This window comes from Podarcis filfolensis (genome assembly GCF_964270895.1).
Source record: "Podarcis filfolensis genome assembly, chromosome: 8".
NCBI lineage: Eukaryota > Metazoa > Chordata > Lepidosauria > Squamata > Lacertidae > Podarcis > Podarcis filfolensis.
This window is the reverse complement of record NC_139611.1, coordinates 36941959-36956498: the sequence shown is the minus strand read 5'-3', so window position 1 is coordinate 36956498 and position 14540 is coordinate 36941959. Positions and strand designations below refer to the sequence as shown.

General features: G+C 45.5%; 2 protein-coding genes across 3 annotated transcripts in view; both read left to right on the top strand.

Moving 5' to 3' along the window:
• Positions 1-14540, top strand: part of LPCAT2 (lysophosphatidylcholine acyltransferase 2) — a 36394-nt gene that overhangs the window by 17588 nt on the left and 4266 nt on the right. The window contains exons 7-13 of the mRNA XM_083626052.1: positions 2575-2609; positions 3545-3599; positions 5662-5744; positions 6333-6458; positions 6937-7090; positions 12768-12866; positions 14010-14151. Of these exons, the coding sequence (XP_083482178.1) occupies positions 2575-2609; positions 3545-3599; positions 5662-5744; positions 6333-6458; positions 6937-7090; positions 12768-12866; positions 14010-14151 (694 nt within the window). The remainder of the gene's footprint in view (positions 1-2574; positions 2610-3544; positions 3600-5661; positions 5745-6332; positions 6459-6936; positions 7091-12767; positions 12867-14009; positions 14152-14540) is intronic.
• CAPNS2 (calpain small subunit 2) lies at positions 7171-9424 on the top strand. 2 transcript variants are annotated; one of them, XM_083626103.1, is made up of 2 exons: positions 7173-7641; positions 7693-9424. In XM_083626103.1, the coding sequence occupies exons 1-2, from the start codon at positions 7542-7544 to the stop codon at positions 8463-8465; spliced, it is 873 nt and encodes a 290-aa protein (XP_083482229.1). In that variant the 5' UTR covers positions 7173-7541; the 3' UTR covers positions 8466-9424. The 2 variants fall into 2 exon arrangements, with proteins under 2 accessions (XP_083482228.1, XP_083482229.1); XM_083626102.1 differs by having other exon boundaries at positions 7171-9424.

Below are 14540 nucleotides of genomic sequence, written 5' to 3'. Positions count from 1 at the left end.
TCCTCTTTTTTTTTATAATAAATTTTTATTGGTTTTACAACATATATTAACACACAAAAACTAACAACTCACAACACAACACATTAACAAACAAACATATAAACACGTATAATTTCATATCCTTTTTTTCTTAAACCTTATTTCAACGACTTCCCCATACCTCCCCTTTCTGCATCCCTGTTTTAAACTTTTTCAGCAACCCCTAATTTCAATTACTTATAGTTCGAATTTCTTTAATCCTTTTTCTCTTACCCAATCGTTTATCGTTGCAATTCTATTTTACATTACCCATGACATTTTAGCACTCATTAATTTTACAGCAGTTCTTAAGATAAACTTTAAATTTCTTCCAATCTTCTTCCACCGTCTCTTTCCCTTGGTCACGGATTCTGCCAGTCATCTCGGCCAGTCCCATATAGTCAATCACCTTCGTCTGCCACTCTTCCAGCGTGGGTAGTTCTTGTGTCTTCCAATACTTTGCTAGAAGAACTCTTGCTGCTGTAGTAGCATACATAAAAAACATCCTATCTTTCCTTGACACCAATTGGCCCACCATGCCCAAGAGGAAGGCCTCTGGTTTCTTGTGAAAAGTACACTTAAGTACCTTCTTAATTTCATTATAAATCATTTCCCAAAAGGCCTTGATCTTTGGGCACGTCCACCAAAGGTGGTAGAAAGGACCTTCAGTTTCCTTACATTTCCAGCATTTGTTATTGGGCGCACACTCTGCCATCCTCTCACCACAGACACCACCGTCACCAAGGGCAGGAAACTGGTTAAGCTTTTCCACCAGTGGTTTTTGCAAGTTAAACCTCTTGGCATTGCCACATCTAAGTAAATGACAGTTGTTTGCTCCTGTGAGGGAACATGACAGGCCTGTGCGGTCTTGCCTCATATCGTCTTAGGGCTGAGGAACCATTTTCAGCCTGGGAGGAGGAGGAGGAGTTTGGATTTGATATCCCGCTTTATCACTACCCCAAGGAGTCTCAAAGCGGCTAACAATCTCCTTCCCCTTCCTCCCCCACAACAAACACTCTGTGAGGTGAGTGGGGCTGAGAGACTTCAGAGAAGTGTGACTGGCCCAAGGTCACCCAGCAGCTGCATGTGGAGGAGCGGGGAATCGAACCCAGTTCACCAGATTTCGAGTCCACCGCTCTTAACCACTACACCACGCTGGCTCCTTCTGTGTTCCTTCTGCAGGGTCAGAGACAAAAGTGAGCAGAGCAGTGGGACAAATGGGAACACCCCCCCATTGTTCAGGCAAGCAGGCGAACAAATTTTTCAGAGTTCAAGGACACATTCCAACCCCACAGAAAGATTCAAGGAGGGTTCAAATCAGGAGCCAGATGGAGAGATCAGGGGGCTGCATTTGCCTCCCTGGGCCAGAGTCTCACCACTCATACTATATGTTATGGTTTGGAAATTTTGGGTCTGGCGCTCTGTACCTTGTCTGTTAGCTCACAGTGGGGATGGGAGGATGAGCCAGATCCAGCCCTCTCGGTTTCTCATTTTTCCATTCTTGAAGTAGGTTTTCTACATTTCTGCACCAATTTATGTTTTCTAATCTGCATGAAAATTCTTCAAAGTAATAGTGTGAATTTCTCCGCGTGAACACACTTTTATAATGTGGTTTTGATGAATGTACACATTTCACCAGCAATTTCTCTTAACATAACACCTTTTTTGAATGTCATTTTCACTAACACATTTTAGTGCACACATTTCCCCTCCAACACATGCATTCTTGCAAACATTGACAGGCATCGCAAAATTCAGATGAGTGCGAATTTTGAAAGATTCCTGTATTTTGGACCTTGTGTTGTTTTGGACAGTGCAAATGTGATAAATTTTGCTTTAGGTGTAAACAGAATCAAATTTTCTCCCCCATCCCTTGTCAGGAGCCACAAACCAATTTCTGCTCTTGCTGTTTGTTTATTTAGAGCATTTGTACCCCTACTCTTCAGCCAAAAAGGCTCCCAGACTGACTTATATACAAACAGTTAAAACAAGACAGCCCCTGCCCACAGGCTTAGAACCTAGAAAAAACACCACATACTGTAGAAGGAGAAAGGCATGGGGAGGGGATGATGGGTGTGGTCAAATTCTGGCACCAGTTCTTAAATAGTTGTTCTTATAATGACCAGTTGGCATAGTTCAGGGGCAGGAGGTGCCTGATGAAGGTGGCCTTGCGGTAAAGCTGATGAAGTGAGTGAGTCCTGCTGGCCACCTCTCCCACTGAGACAGCCTAGTGATATTCCTGTCCCCATGTGACTGTTGAGGGAGAGGAGGCCTGATGGAGCTGTTGAAGTGAGTCCTGTGTCTTCTCCTCTCTTCCATCTGATAAGGTGTGGGGGGGGAGGTTGTGGCCCTCCAGGTGTTGCTAGATTCCAAGTCTAGTGTGACCAGTGGTCAAGGATGGTGAGACTTGGTCCACAGCCTCCGGAGAAACACAGTTTGCCTGCTAGAGACTTGCTAGCGAATCATACCCACGTCCTGGTCTCAGCTGTGCTTTGCTTTCCATTTGTCCAATGAGCTGTTTATAACTATTCATTTATTTTATTTGCTTGCCTCTAGGATACCGTGACGTGGACTTGGCAGGGCTACAATTTGTAAGTGGCACCACCCTAATGACAAACGTTCTTATCGCTGGCGGCTGTTGACAATAGTAGTTGCAGCATCTTTGTATGTGCTGCATATACAGATCTTTAGATATGGGTGCCATGTTCAGAAGGTTCAGAAGGTTTATATCACAGCAATTGTATACTAATGGGGCAGCGGTGGGGAAGCATTCTCATCCCAAGGGCCGTGTTCCCTTCTGAGCAACCTTTGGGGTATGGGGGTGGGGCACATGCTGGTAGTGAGCAAGGCCAGAAGCAAAAGTTGGTGGAACAACACATTTCCTCGGTCACTCATCCCTTCCTGTCCTCCCTCCCTGTCCTCCATCCAGGTAAGCCAGAAACATTATCCAAGTTCAAGGACAGGCAAAAGCACTCAATGAGGTTGCAAGCAGGACTGTTGATGGGTTGTAGCCTGGATACGGCTATCAATGGTTACTACCTGTGGTGGCTACACTCTGCCTGCATGATTGGACGCACTATGCTTCCGAAAACCAGTTGCTGGAAATCTCAGGGGAGAGATGCTGCTGTGCTCATGTCCTGCTTGCAGATTTCCCCCAGGCCACTGTGAGAACCATAACTTGAACTCATGGGTGCTGGGGTCTTAAACAAGCCCCTTTCCTTTCAGATTCATCCATAATGATGCTGTTTTGCTTACAGCGTCTAGATTGTCGGCCACTCTGGAAAGGCCTTGTATAAATTGCATAAAATGTTAAAATGCATTAAATAGCCTATCATCTCACGGCTGTAGCAAGGATGTGAAACACTTCATTGCAAAGCCTAATTATCATTACAAGAGCCTTCTAAAAAAATTTAGATCTGTTTTATTTGTGATGTCCATTTGAAAACGTAGCTGTTTAAATGTCACATTTAAATGGATTGATTTGAAAATGGTTTTCAACCTTTGTTTTATTTTAATTCTTTTCCAGCAAGGAGGCATTAGTCTTGACTTTGTGCCAGCTGTTTACAAAAGTTGAAGTGGAGGTGAGAACCAGAGAAATGCTGCTATTTTAAACCTGAATGTGTTGATTAGTTTGCAAGCAATTAGTTTGCAAATGTTTGAGAACTGACATTGAGCAATGATAGAAAAGCTTCCTTTCTCTTCTTCCCTGCTAAATTGGACCTAGAGGGTTTTCCCCTCTCCCCAATCCTGTGCTTTAAATAAACTCTCATGTTCTTTTTCTTTTTAAAAAGCACGTACAGCCCTACACCAATGGTTAAATTGTTGTTGTTGTTTAACCCTTGGCCTTTGCCAAAATAATTGGAAATATTTGGTTTGAGAAAGATACATTAATCAGGTGATAAAATTAAAGGAACCAGGGATGGGGGAGAAGGGAAGTCGTAAATGATTGGCTTATTTGATAGAAAGATATGGATGGGGAAATGCTTATTTTAATGTGAATGTGATTTTGAAAAATGTAACACTGAAAAATATGAATAAAATTAAAAGTTGATGCTTAGCATGTTAAGATGTGAGAAATGCTGAAATCGATTAAAACTTCAGTATCCCCCCTTCCTCCTTCCCTTTTGCAGAAAAAGGAACAAACTATATTCCTTTTTTAACCATTTTTATTGTAGTGCTTGGGGCTACCATCCCTACTTGCATTGCTCACCAACCCCTGTACCAAAAGCCCACTTCCTCCCAAGACATAACCCCCTCCCTTTATACCTAACCCAACCCCCTCACATCCCCGCTGCTCCTTCAAGCTCCCCCTGTATCCTCAAAGCTCTGCCATGTCCCTTCACCCCTGCTTCATTCAACCCTCTGCTGTTGTTTAAAACCACCATTTTAAAACCAGCCTCATCTTTTGTCCCCGTCCCCTACTGTGGCTTCATGCAAATCAGAATTCTGATGATGCACTAAAAATCTTCCATTGTGAGCTGCACAACGACAACCTTACCTTTTTATGTATATAGGAAGAAAACATATATCCATTTTGTGAATCCAGGCCTTGCTTATTGATAAGAGAGACTATGCAGCCACCTTCAAGTAGTAGATCATGTCTTGACATGGACACACGCTGGGGTCAGCGCCTTGCCAGCTAGCCTGCCCTCACTGTTGCACATCCTCTGCCCCAGCCCTCACTCCTGATATCCCCATGTCCAGCATAGCTGTATGGGGAAAGGGGAAGCCTAACCCTGCTCCCAGCCCACACATTGAAATCAATGCTAACTTCCTAAAACGGCTTGTGCCACGACTGTGTTGAAGTAGCCATCTCATTCTTTGTGTGTGTGCACTCTCAAAAAAGAAGAAATGCAACAATTTAAAGAGTTATGTATAGTTACAGACAGTGCTTTTTTTCTGGGGGTACGCATACCCCTAAACAATTTGTGAATCTAAGTTTGGCCGCATTGAGGGCTGTATTTCAATATGTGTTGGATAATGAGAGTACCCCTAAACATTTGGGGGGGAGCACTGGTTACAGAGGTTTTTAGTGCACCTAATTTTTGCCATTGAGCATTTTGCTTTTTTAATATATATGGATGTGCTGCCATCTACTGGCATACCTGCTTATCTTCCCCAGCATATTTCGGCAAGTTTGTATATTGCATGGATGCATACACACAGAGGCCCAATCTGCACTATACTTTTGAAGCAACATCATACCACCTGAAACAGCCATAGCTTCCCGCAAAAGAATCCTAGGAGGTGTGGTCTGTTAAGGGTGTTCAGAGTTGCTAGGGGACCCCAGAGCTACAATTCTCAGAGCTCCTGGAGGGGGGAGGGGTTGATTGTTATACCACTCTGGGAATCATAGCTCTGTGAGGATTAGCAAACTACAGCTCCCAGGATGCTTCAGGGGAAGCTATGACTGCTTAAAGTGATATGATATAGACCCATTGATAGATTTGATATATGCATACATAAATACAGGTGATAGCCAACAATTGACATACATTAGATCTGTTGAAATAAATGGATTCAAAATCAAATCTGGTGGTGGTGGTAGCGCTGGCGTAGCCCTTTAGTAGTCCTGAAATATAACCTACCCAGGTTATTAAGACTCTACTGGCTTGTGTAACTGCATTTTTTTTATTATTTCAGTTTCTTCCAGTCTACATTCCATCCGAGGAAGAAAAGAAGGATCCAGTCCTTTTTGCCAGTGGAGTCCGTAACAAAATGGCAAGGTGACATGGGAATCCTTTTGCAAGGTTACCTTAAGGCAGCAGGTGACTGGTGTAAAATTATATCAGGCTTGAATCCTTCCAGCCTGTGTGAGTGCCACTACATAATGGGTGGAGAGCTCCAGGCTGGGGGCCAAACATGGTTCGTCAACCCTCTCTGGCCAACCCTCAGGAGTCTCCCTAGCCTAGCAAAACCCTTCTCTCTGGGGTACACACAGAGAGGTCTCCTAACTGTCAGCACCCTTAACAAACTACAGCTCCCAGAATTTTGGGGGGGAAGCCACGACTGTTTTACGTGGTATGGTGCTTTAAATGTATGTTGTATCAAACATTCCTCAGCCTCCTTGAAAGGAAACATGAGCACATCAAAGGCCCTGCATCACACTCAAGAGAAGGTCACCAAAATTTTCACTCTCTTTGATGATTTTTCAGTGCAGATTTGTTTCTCATTAACTGATGGCAAACAATCAACCAAAATGTGGGGAAATCTTTCAGCATAGTGCCAGTTATACAGTCAGTGCTTTTACTTTGCCTAGAACAAGAAGATGAGCTTACCTTCTAAAGTGGTGTCATACATATGTTTAATTTCAGGGCTTTGGATGTGGCCACTACGGACCACACGTATGAAGACTGCCGCCTGATGATCTCGGCCGGACAGCTGACCTTGCCCATGGAGGCAGGATTAGTGGAATTCACCAAAATCAGCAAGAAACTGAAGTAAGTGCTTTGCTTTTGCTTGATTCGGATGCTAGATTTGTTGGCTGTTGGATGCTTGACTTGAAAGATGCTCTGCTTGTATCCAACATCTGGAAGGCCACAGGTCTTCCTGTCCTTGCTGCATATGGATAGCAAACTCGAATGTGGCTCCTTGGGTAGCTAATCCATCCACGCACAATAAAGAACTCCAGGGTTTGCAGGTGTACAAGGGAAATAATGGGGCAGGGGGATAATCCAAAATACCTCAAGCAGGATTGAGTGTGTTTAGTGGCCTTGGGATGCTGGCTGACTGTAGGAAGGGGGAGACAGAACCATAAGGTGAAGGGGGAATGGAATGGAGCATGGAATGGGTCTGTCTGGCTGGCTGGAGGCATGAACAGGAGCACACTACTTTGCTACTTTTCTTTTACTTTTGAGCTCTCAGTGGCCTTTACTAATGGCAAGTGGGGCCTCTGGACTCTTTCTTCCCTTTCAATAGTCTAAAATGGGACAGCATCAGAGAGCAGTTGGACCAGTTTGCTGCGATCGCCAGCACCTCCAAGGGGGGCAGGATTGGAATCGAGGAGTTTGCCAACTACCTGAAGCTGCCCGTCTCAGATGCTCTCGAACAGCTGTTTGCCCTATTTGACAGGGTAAGCATGCTCCCCCACTCCCCCCATAATCCTTCTTGCAGAAGCTGTGCTTGTAATTCAATCCTCATGCAGTCTTCTTTTTTAATAAAAAGAATCCAAATTCACCATAAGGAGGAGAGATGATGCTTTGCTGGGCGAGCAGGGGGACAGCATAGAATCAGTGCAAGGAAGGAGGCACAGGGAACGAGGTTAAAAAGAGTCTGGTGTCTCCAGGGAAAGGGTTTGCAGCTGCCAATGCACTGTGAGAAGCAGCTGCCTTTGTTCGTGTGCAGCAGAGGGCGGAGTCCTGCAACGCCCATGGATTCCAGCTGTGAAAGACGACATGTATGGGCATGGCAGGCGGTAATTGCTTTGACAGATCAGTTGCTCTTGTAGCGCACACCCAACTGTGCTCTCCTCAGACGCCCTCGAAGCTTTTTGGAAGGTGCTTGGGTCTCTCCGAGTCTTCGCCATGTTCCTCGTTCAGGCTTTGTTGGACACGGCTACCAGTGGCGGTGGCGGTGGTGGTGGTGGTAGCGCTGGAGGAGCCCTTCTGAGAAGCATTGCAGGAGGTGGAGGAGGTGGTGGTGCTGGCGGAGCTCTACTGAGAAGCATTGCTGGAGGAGGTGGCGGCGGTGCTGGGGGAGCCCTCATGAAAGGCCTCGGAGGTGGAGGCGGTGCTGGGGGAGCCCTGGTGAGAGGCCTTGGGGGGCTCTTGGCAGGAGGAGGAGGAGGAGGTGGCGGAAGCAAAGCGGGGAACATTGTGGGGATCGTCGGGGGAATCGTCAACCTCATCAGCGAAGCGGCAGCTCAGTACACTCCCGAGCCGCCACCGACCCCCCGCAGCCATTTTGCAAACGTGGAAGCCAACGAGAGCGAGGAGATGCGCCAGTTCCGCCGCCTCTTTGCCCAGCTGGCTGGCGACGACATGGAGGTGTGCCCCACGGAGCTGATGGAAATCCTCAACAAGGTGATGGCCAGGCACCAGGACCTGAAAGGCGGGGGCTTCAGCCTGGACACCTGCCGGAGCATGGTGTCCGTCATGGACAGCGACACCACAGGCAAGCTGGACTTCTACCAGTTCAGATATCTGTGGAACAACATCAAGAAGTGGCAGTGCGTCTTCAAGCAGCACATGGGCCCGGCGGGGACCATTGAAATGGCCCGGCTGTCTGACGCCTTCAAGGCCGCCGGCTTCCACTTGCACGAGCAGATCTATGCGCTGATCATCCGCCGGTACGCCGACGAAGACGGCAGCATGGATTTCAACAACTTCATCAGCTGCCTGGTGCGCCTGGATGGCATGTTCCGAGCCTTCAAGTCCCTGGACAGGGCTGGCGATGGAAAAGTCCAGATGAACATCCAGGACTGGCTGCAGTTGACCATGTACTCTTGAAAGCAACCCAGGGGGCAGGGAGGAGAATCCGGCACTCATTCCCAGCTTCAGGCTGCAAGCGCTACTTTTTAGTTACATAGCTGGACTCTGTTTCTTTCTGGAAACGAGGCTGACTCTCGTGCCATCGCTACGTTTTAGGCTTGCCAGGGAAATAGGCAAGGTAGGGGAGGTTGTACACTTACATCTGGCTTTACTCAAGGTGCTCATTTTAGCTTTGTTGTCTATGGTTTGCAAAGTTTTCCTTTAAGTGTTTTTGTTTAAGTAATGAAAATGGCTGGTGTGTTTTAGAAATTCATTGTTTATCATTTTGGGAGCATGGATACACTTTGCTTGTGTAAGCTGTACTCGTGTCTCGGACCAAAACTGTATTTTAAAAAGTGTCTAAATTGGGCAGAGAAGACTGTTGCTTTCACAGGCAGCAATAATATGTTGAAGGGTGTGGGGTGTCTCTGATATATAGTTATACTGCAGGAAAATGCATCGCTGTATGGTGCAGGGCAGAACCCCTGCCCCCTCCCAAAAAATCCTCCTCAAATCTTTCCCCTCTGCAGATGTTTACTGTACACCATCAGGGGCTTGCAGAGACCAGTTCCCATTCCCATGCCACCTCCCATTTTCATTCCTCCCCCACAAACAGACACCTCATCATACTATATTCGCTAGCTTGTTTTTGGGTGGTGCTGTTCCTCTTCTGAAACGTGACTGGCACTCGGCCACCCAAGTCCGCTGTTAGCTGGAATGCTGTAAACTTAGACACAGGAATGGGTACGGGGGGGAGAGCAAGTTGCAAGCTGAGCAAAGTTGTAGTCCGTAGCTTTTTGTTCAGTGTTTTGCGTCATTTTGCCCAAGGGCACATTTGAATCCCAAGCAAGCACTGACAGAGTAGATATTCGGCTAATTCATGGCCATGAAGGGATGAAAATAAGGGCGAATAAACTTGGATCATAACAACAAAGAAAGAGGTTTCTGCCATTTATTTGATCATGTTGCAGCTTGGTATGACCCGGGGCGGGGGGTGAGAGAAACTTATTTTTGCACTCAGCAATGCAGTAACTTGAAAACTGGGAGGGCGTGGGGAAACCCTCATTAATGTTTATAGTACAATAGAGCCCAGGGCTTCAGATCCCTGGGCGATACCTCATTTCTTCTTAATGTTTTCTTACTTTAAACCAGAGCTGGGGAACCGTTGGCCCTGGGAGATGCATGTGGCCCCCCAGACCATTCTTTCTGGCCCTCAGGACTCTCACCCTTCCCCAGCAGTGTTTGCACCCTGCTCAGTTGTTTTACACCTGACAGAAATCTGCCCTTGACCTGTGATCATGCCTCTTGCAGCTGTTTTTGAAACAGGAGCCATCAATGAGACCTCAGCTGGTAACGTGGTTGCTGCATTGTGAACCCATCGAAGTTTCCAAATTGCCTTCAAGGGCAATTTCATGCAGAGTGACTTGCAGTAGGTCAATGTGAGATGCTGGGCAATGCATCTTTCACCTTCTGCATGCAGAGATGCTCTGCCACTGAGCTATAGCCCTGTCCATATATGAACAAAGGAAGCCAGGTGCCTTATACCAAACCAGGTTCTTTCTCCATGGCACCACATTTGCATTGCAATATGCAGCTACATCGCCAGTCCACATATTTTACCTTCTACCTTTGAGGATGGGGGAGAAGGAAAAGAGGTGCACAGACAGAGAACACACACACAGAGAGAAAACACTGAACTCCACACTGTAACCTCTCTTCTCCCTTTCTTGTACATGCCCCAGGTTTGCACCTCTTCTAAAACCACCTCTTCATGTTTCCACCATGTTACCAGTTCTGACTTTATGTTGGATCCTGGCTCCCCTCCTTCTCTTTTTCAGACCTAAACCCAGGTGTTTGTGTGTTTAGTGAATGGAGTGTACAGAGATGATTCATATTTTCTTGGCAAGCCCTTTCTCAAATTAAGAAACCCAGACACCTATTTTTGGCATGGCTCATCTCCCCACCCAAAGTGGGAACGCCCTGCCGTGTCCGTTGTTCTTCATATCGGTTTTTGAAATGGTGTCATTTGAATAGCTGCAGCTCGCCTGGGAGGGCCTCTGTAAACATTGTGTGATGTGCGCAGCCAATCCTTGCTGGCTATTTTTCTTTTCGTAAAAAGAAGCTGTTTTAGGAGGGGGCCATTTGGAACTGGAAAAGTAGGTGATGGTGGAGTGGGGAGATAATCACTGACTTAGCTGTCTTTGCAACAGGTGCTCCATCTCTAGGAAGTTCCAAATGTATGTTTGTTCTATCAAAGCTGCTAAAAGCGACAGCACTCAAAATCATTTTAATTATTACTTCTCACTCCAGTTGCCAACCCTGCCTGTCCACCAAGCTCCTTGTCAACTCACTTCCATTTACACATCACCCACCCCTTGCCTATCCCCTAATACCTCACTCCAGGCCCTCCCCCGACCACTTGCTGCAACCCCACTTTTTAAAGGAGAGGGGCAAGATTCAGAGAGCAGTTTGCCATATCACTCTTTGAAGTGTGTCCCCCTTTCTGTTAAAATGCCCACCTGGGCCTCCTCCTACCCACACAGCTTGCTTGCTCACCTGCCTGCCACCTGTTGGCAGGCAGGTGAACTGCAGCGTGACAGTTGCCTTACATTTATATGCATATAGGAGGAATAAAGTTTCATTGTGTTTTCAGTTTTGACAGTTAACCTCTCTTTAGCTTATGAAGCTTCACTGGGCATTTTCTGCATACTTTCCCCGCAACTTTCATATTTGCATCCATGAGAACATAAAAATGCAAGCATTATTGAAGATAACACACAAAATTGCATGTTATTATTCCATTGCCTGTCAGAAATGTGTATATTAGTCAATACTGCATGTTTACCAGGAGGAATTCACACTAAATGCTGGTGAATTTATAAAAGATTTTTGAAAAGGAAATTTGCAGATTGCTGCAGTGGTGCAGAGAATTTCACTTTAAGACTAGAAATAGGAGAAATGAAAATTGGCTAATTCTTCCATGATGGTAATGGCAAAAGGGATTTGGCAGGTATCTATTGACATTGACTTTTGATGCCAACCCAACACACTAGTACCAGTATGCTACAAATCCATCCTTTATTTTTAGTACAGGAGGCAGGAAAGAAGAGAAAATACTAATCTAGGCTTGTGATCTTTGCTACATTAACAAATAAAATAACTTTTATTTGTCTTTGCAAGCCTGTTCTCTCCCCACTCCCAAGAGTAGAAATACTTTTTTCTACCCTTACTGGGGATGCAGATTGGGGTGGGAGGGAGGCAGTTAAATGTGCTAATTCCAGTTTGCACACATTCCATTCTTTTAAGGCAGAGCCCATCCCTTCTTCTGCCTTAAAGTCTGGAAACTGGCCAGTCTCCTGAGGGCTGGTATGCCAGCCTCTTTCAGATGATATAGCCAGTGGCTTGAAATGGAGCCTGCTCCTTGCACTAGAATATTGTGTGTGGGTGCATACACACAGAGAGAAACACACACATACACTACACATATAAATATTTACATAAAGGATATAGTTTGTAAGATAGATAGATAGATAGATAGATAGATAGATAGATGATATAAATAAATGCATATTAAAGCAAAATAAGCAGAAATGTTAGGGTTGCCATACGTCTGGGAATTCCCAGACATGTCCTATTTTGGGGGTCCTTCATGCACATCTGGGGGGAATTTTACATTTTAAACAAATGTCTAGGATTTTGGTTGTGTGTGTGTGTGCACCAGCAGCTCTGGTTCAGGCTCTGGCACGGGCGCAATTGCCCTAAAAAAGCTCAACAACTTTTTGTGTCCCTATTTTTTACCCCTTGAAATATGGCAACCCTAAGAAATGTATAAGACCCAAAACATATTAAGCAGTCCACTCTTATGGGTCAGGGAAAGCCTGGATGAAAAGATAAATCATCACAAGATGTCTAAGCAGCTGGTGGTTGCCGTTTTATGTATATAACAGAGGGGAGGGCATTCCACAGAAGAGGGGCAACAGCAGAAAACACCCATTTTCTGTGATATTCTGCAGGGTGTGGTGTGACAAGTAGAATTCGCTGTGAAGATGAATTGATGGTTGATCATTTTTTTGGAACTGTAGCTCTGTGAGGGGAATAGGGGTCCCCTAACAACTCTCAGCACCCTCAACAAACTACGGCTTCCATAATCCTTTGGGGGAAGCCATGGCTGATTAGAGTGGCGTCATAGTGCTTTAAATGTATGCTGTGAATGTGGCCCAACAATGTCAGGGAGGGGAGAGCAGCACATACCCTTTGAATGTTGCCCTGCATTTCTTACAGAATGGAGATGGTACCATAGACTTCAGAGAGTACGTTATTGGTTTGTCCGTGGTTTGCAACCCTGCCAACACAGAACAGACCATTCAAATGGCATTTCAGGTAAGTCCTCAAGCTTAGCATCTTAACTCCAAAAAGAGTTCCACTATACATATAAACTTTCAAAATCCATTGGGGGGGGGGCTCTAACAAAGTACTGCTCAGAGTAGACCCACTGAAATCAATGGACTTAGTAGAGTAGCCATGGCCATTATTGTCAATGGATTTAATATTTTTAAAAAGATAGTGAAATATACTCGGAGTCGAGAGTGGATTTCATGCTCTTTATTCAGCTGCATTCTGAATCCTATAGTTCTAGGACCAATCAGACTGCTGCCTTTTGGATCCTATTCAACTCAGTACATAACAGATAGATTGCTGCAAACAAAGGGGGGGATTTTTAAAATCTAAATTATTTCACAGAAGCTGCAGCATGTAGATACAGCCAGAGTTTCCTGATGAAATAAAAAATGCCTAATGGCTCCATATGGCATTGTTTTCCTTTAATTTCTTTTTAAAAAATATTTATCTTATTGATTAAATGACTCATTTGAAGAAAGTTCATGTATTTAATAAATTAGCAAATGCTTTTATTTATCTAGTCTCTTGATCTAATCTCTTTATCTAAACTGCAGCCTTATCAAGAGTGCCCATCTCACATTACTTTAAGCAGTGATGTATGGTTTGGGTAAAACCTCGGCGCCTAGGGCTTGCCGATCGCATGGTCGGTGGTTCGAATCCCCGCGGCAGGGTGAGCTCCCGTCTTTCGGTCCCAGCTCCTGCCCACCTAGCAGTTCGAAAGCACCCCTAAGTGCAAGTAGATAAATAGGTACCGCTTTATAGCGGGAAGGTAAACGGCGTTTCCGTGTGCTGCGCTGGTGCCGGTTCGCTAGAGCAGCTTCGTCACGCTGGCCACGTGACCCGGAAGTGTCTCCGGACAGCGCTGGCCCCCGGCCTCTTAAGTGAGATGGGCGCACAACCCTAGAGTCGGACATGACTGGCCCGTACGGGCAGGGGTACCTTTACCTTTACTTATGGTTTGCTCAAATTCCTAACCCTCCCTTGATGTGCCGTGCCACCACCCTCCATCTGTCGAGGGTTCCTCCAGAATTCCCTTGACTTATTTAACAGTAAAGCCCTTTTGGCTGTTCCCAATGTAACAACAGTTCCCACAGCGAAACATCAGCATGTGCCTCTTTTCTCCAGCTGTTTGACGTCGATGAAGATGGCATCATAAACGAAGACGAATTTAGCTTAATTATGCGTTCAGCTCTTGGGCTTCCTAGCCTCGACGTTTCTAATCTGTTCAAGGAAATAGACGCTGACAACTCTAGAAAGCTCTCCTATGGTAAGTGTCACCAAGCCTAAAGTGTCATGGCTTCCTTGGGAATTGTTGCCTGGACCTGAGGATGCCAAGTTGACTGGGTGAATCCTTAGGTTTTGCCTGCAGTCCCAGTATTTCTGTTCAGAAACCAATGATAGCTCAACAAGGTGGACCTCCTTTTACATCTGTAGTGTAACTACGGCCCTCTAAGCATTTATTGTGGTACGTATGGTGCCCCCTAAAAGTTGTAATTAACTATCAACTTTGGATATCACGCTTCCAGCGCTTCCAGTCTGTTGCTCTTTTCGGGTGGGATTCAAGTTATACATTTAGAGTGGATTTAGTGGTATTTAGCAACCAACTCCCTTTCATAAAAGATTGGACTTTTTGTGACATGGAAAGTGGTGGGGAAA

Coding starts and splice junctions, on each gene's coding strand:
- CAPNS2 (XM_083626102.1), top strand. CDS start 7,542: ATGTTCCTCGTTCAGGCTTTGTTGGACACGGCTACCAGTGGCGGTGGC.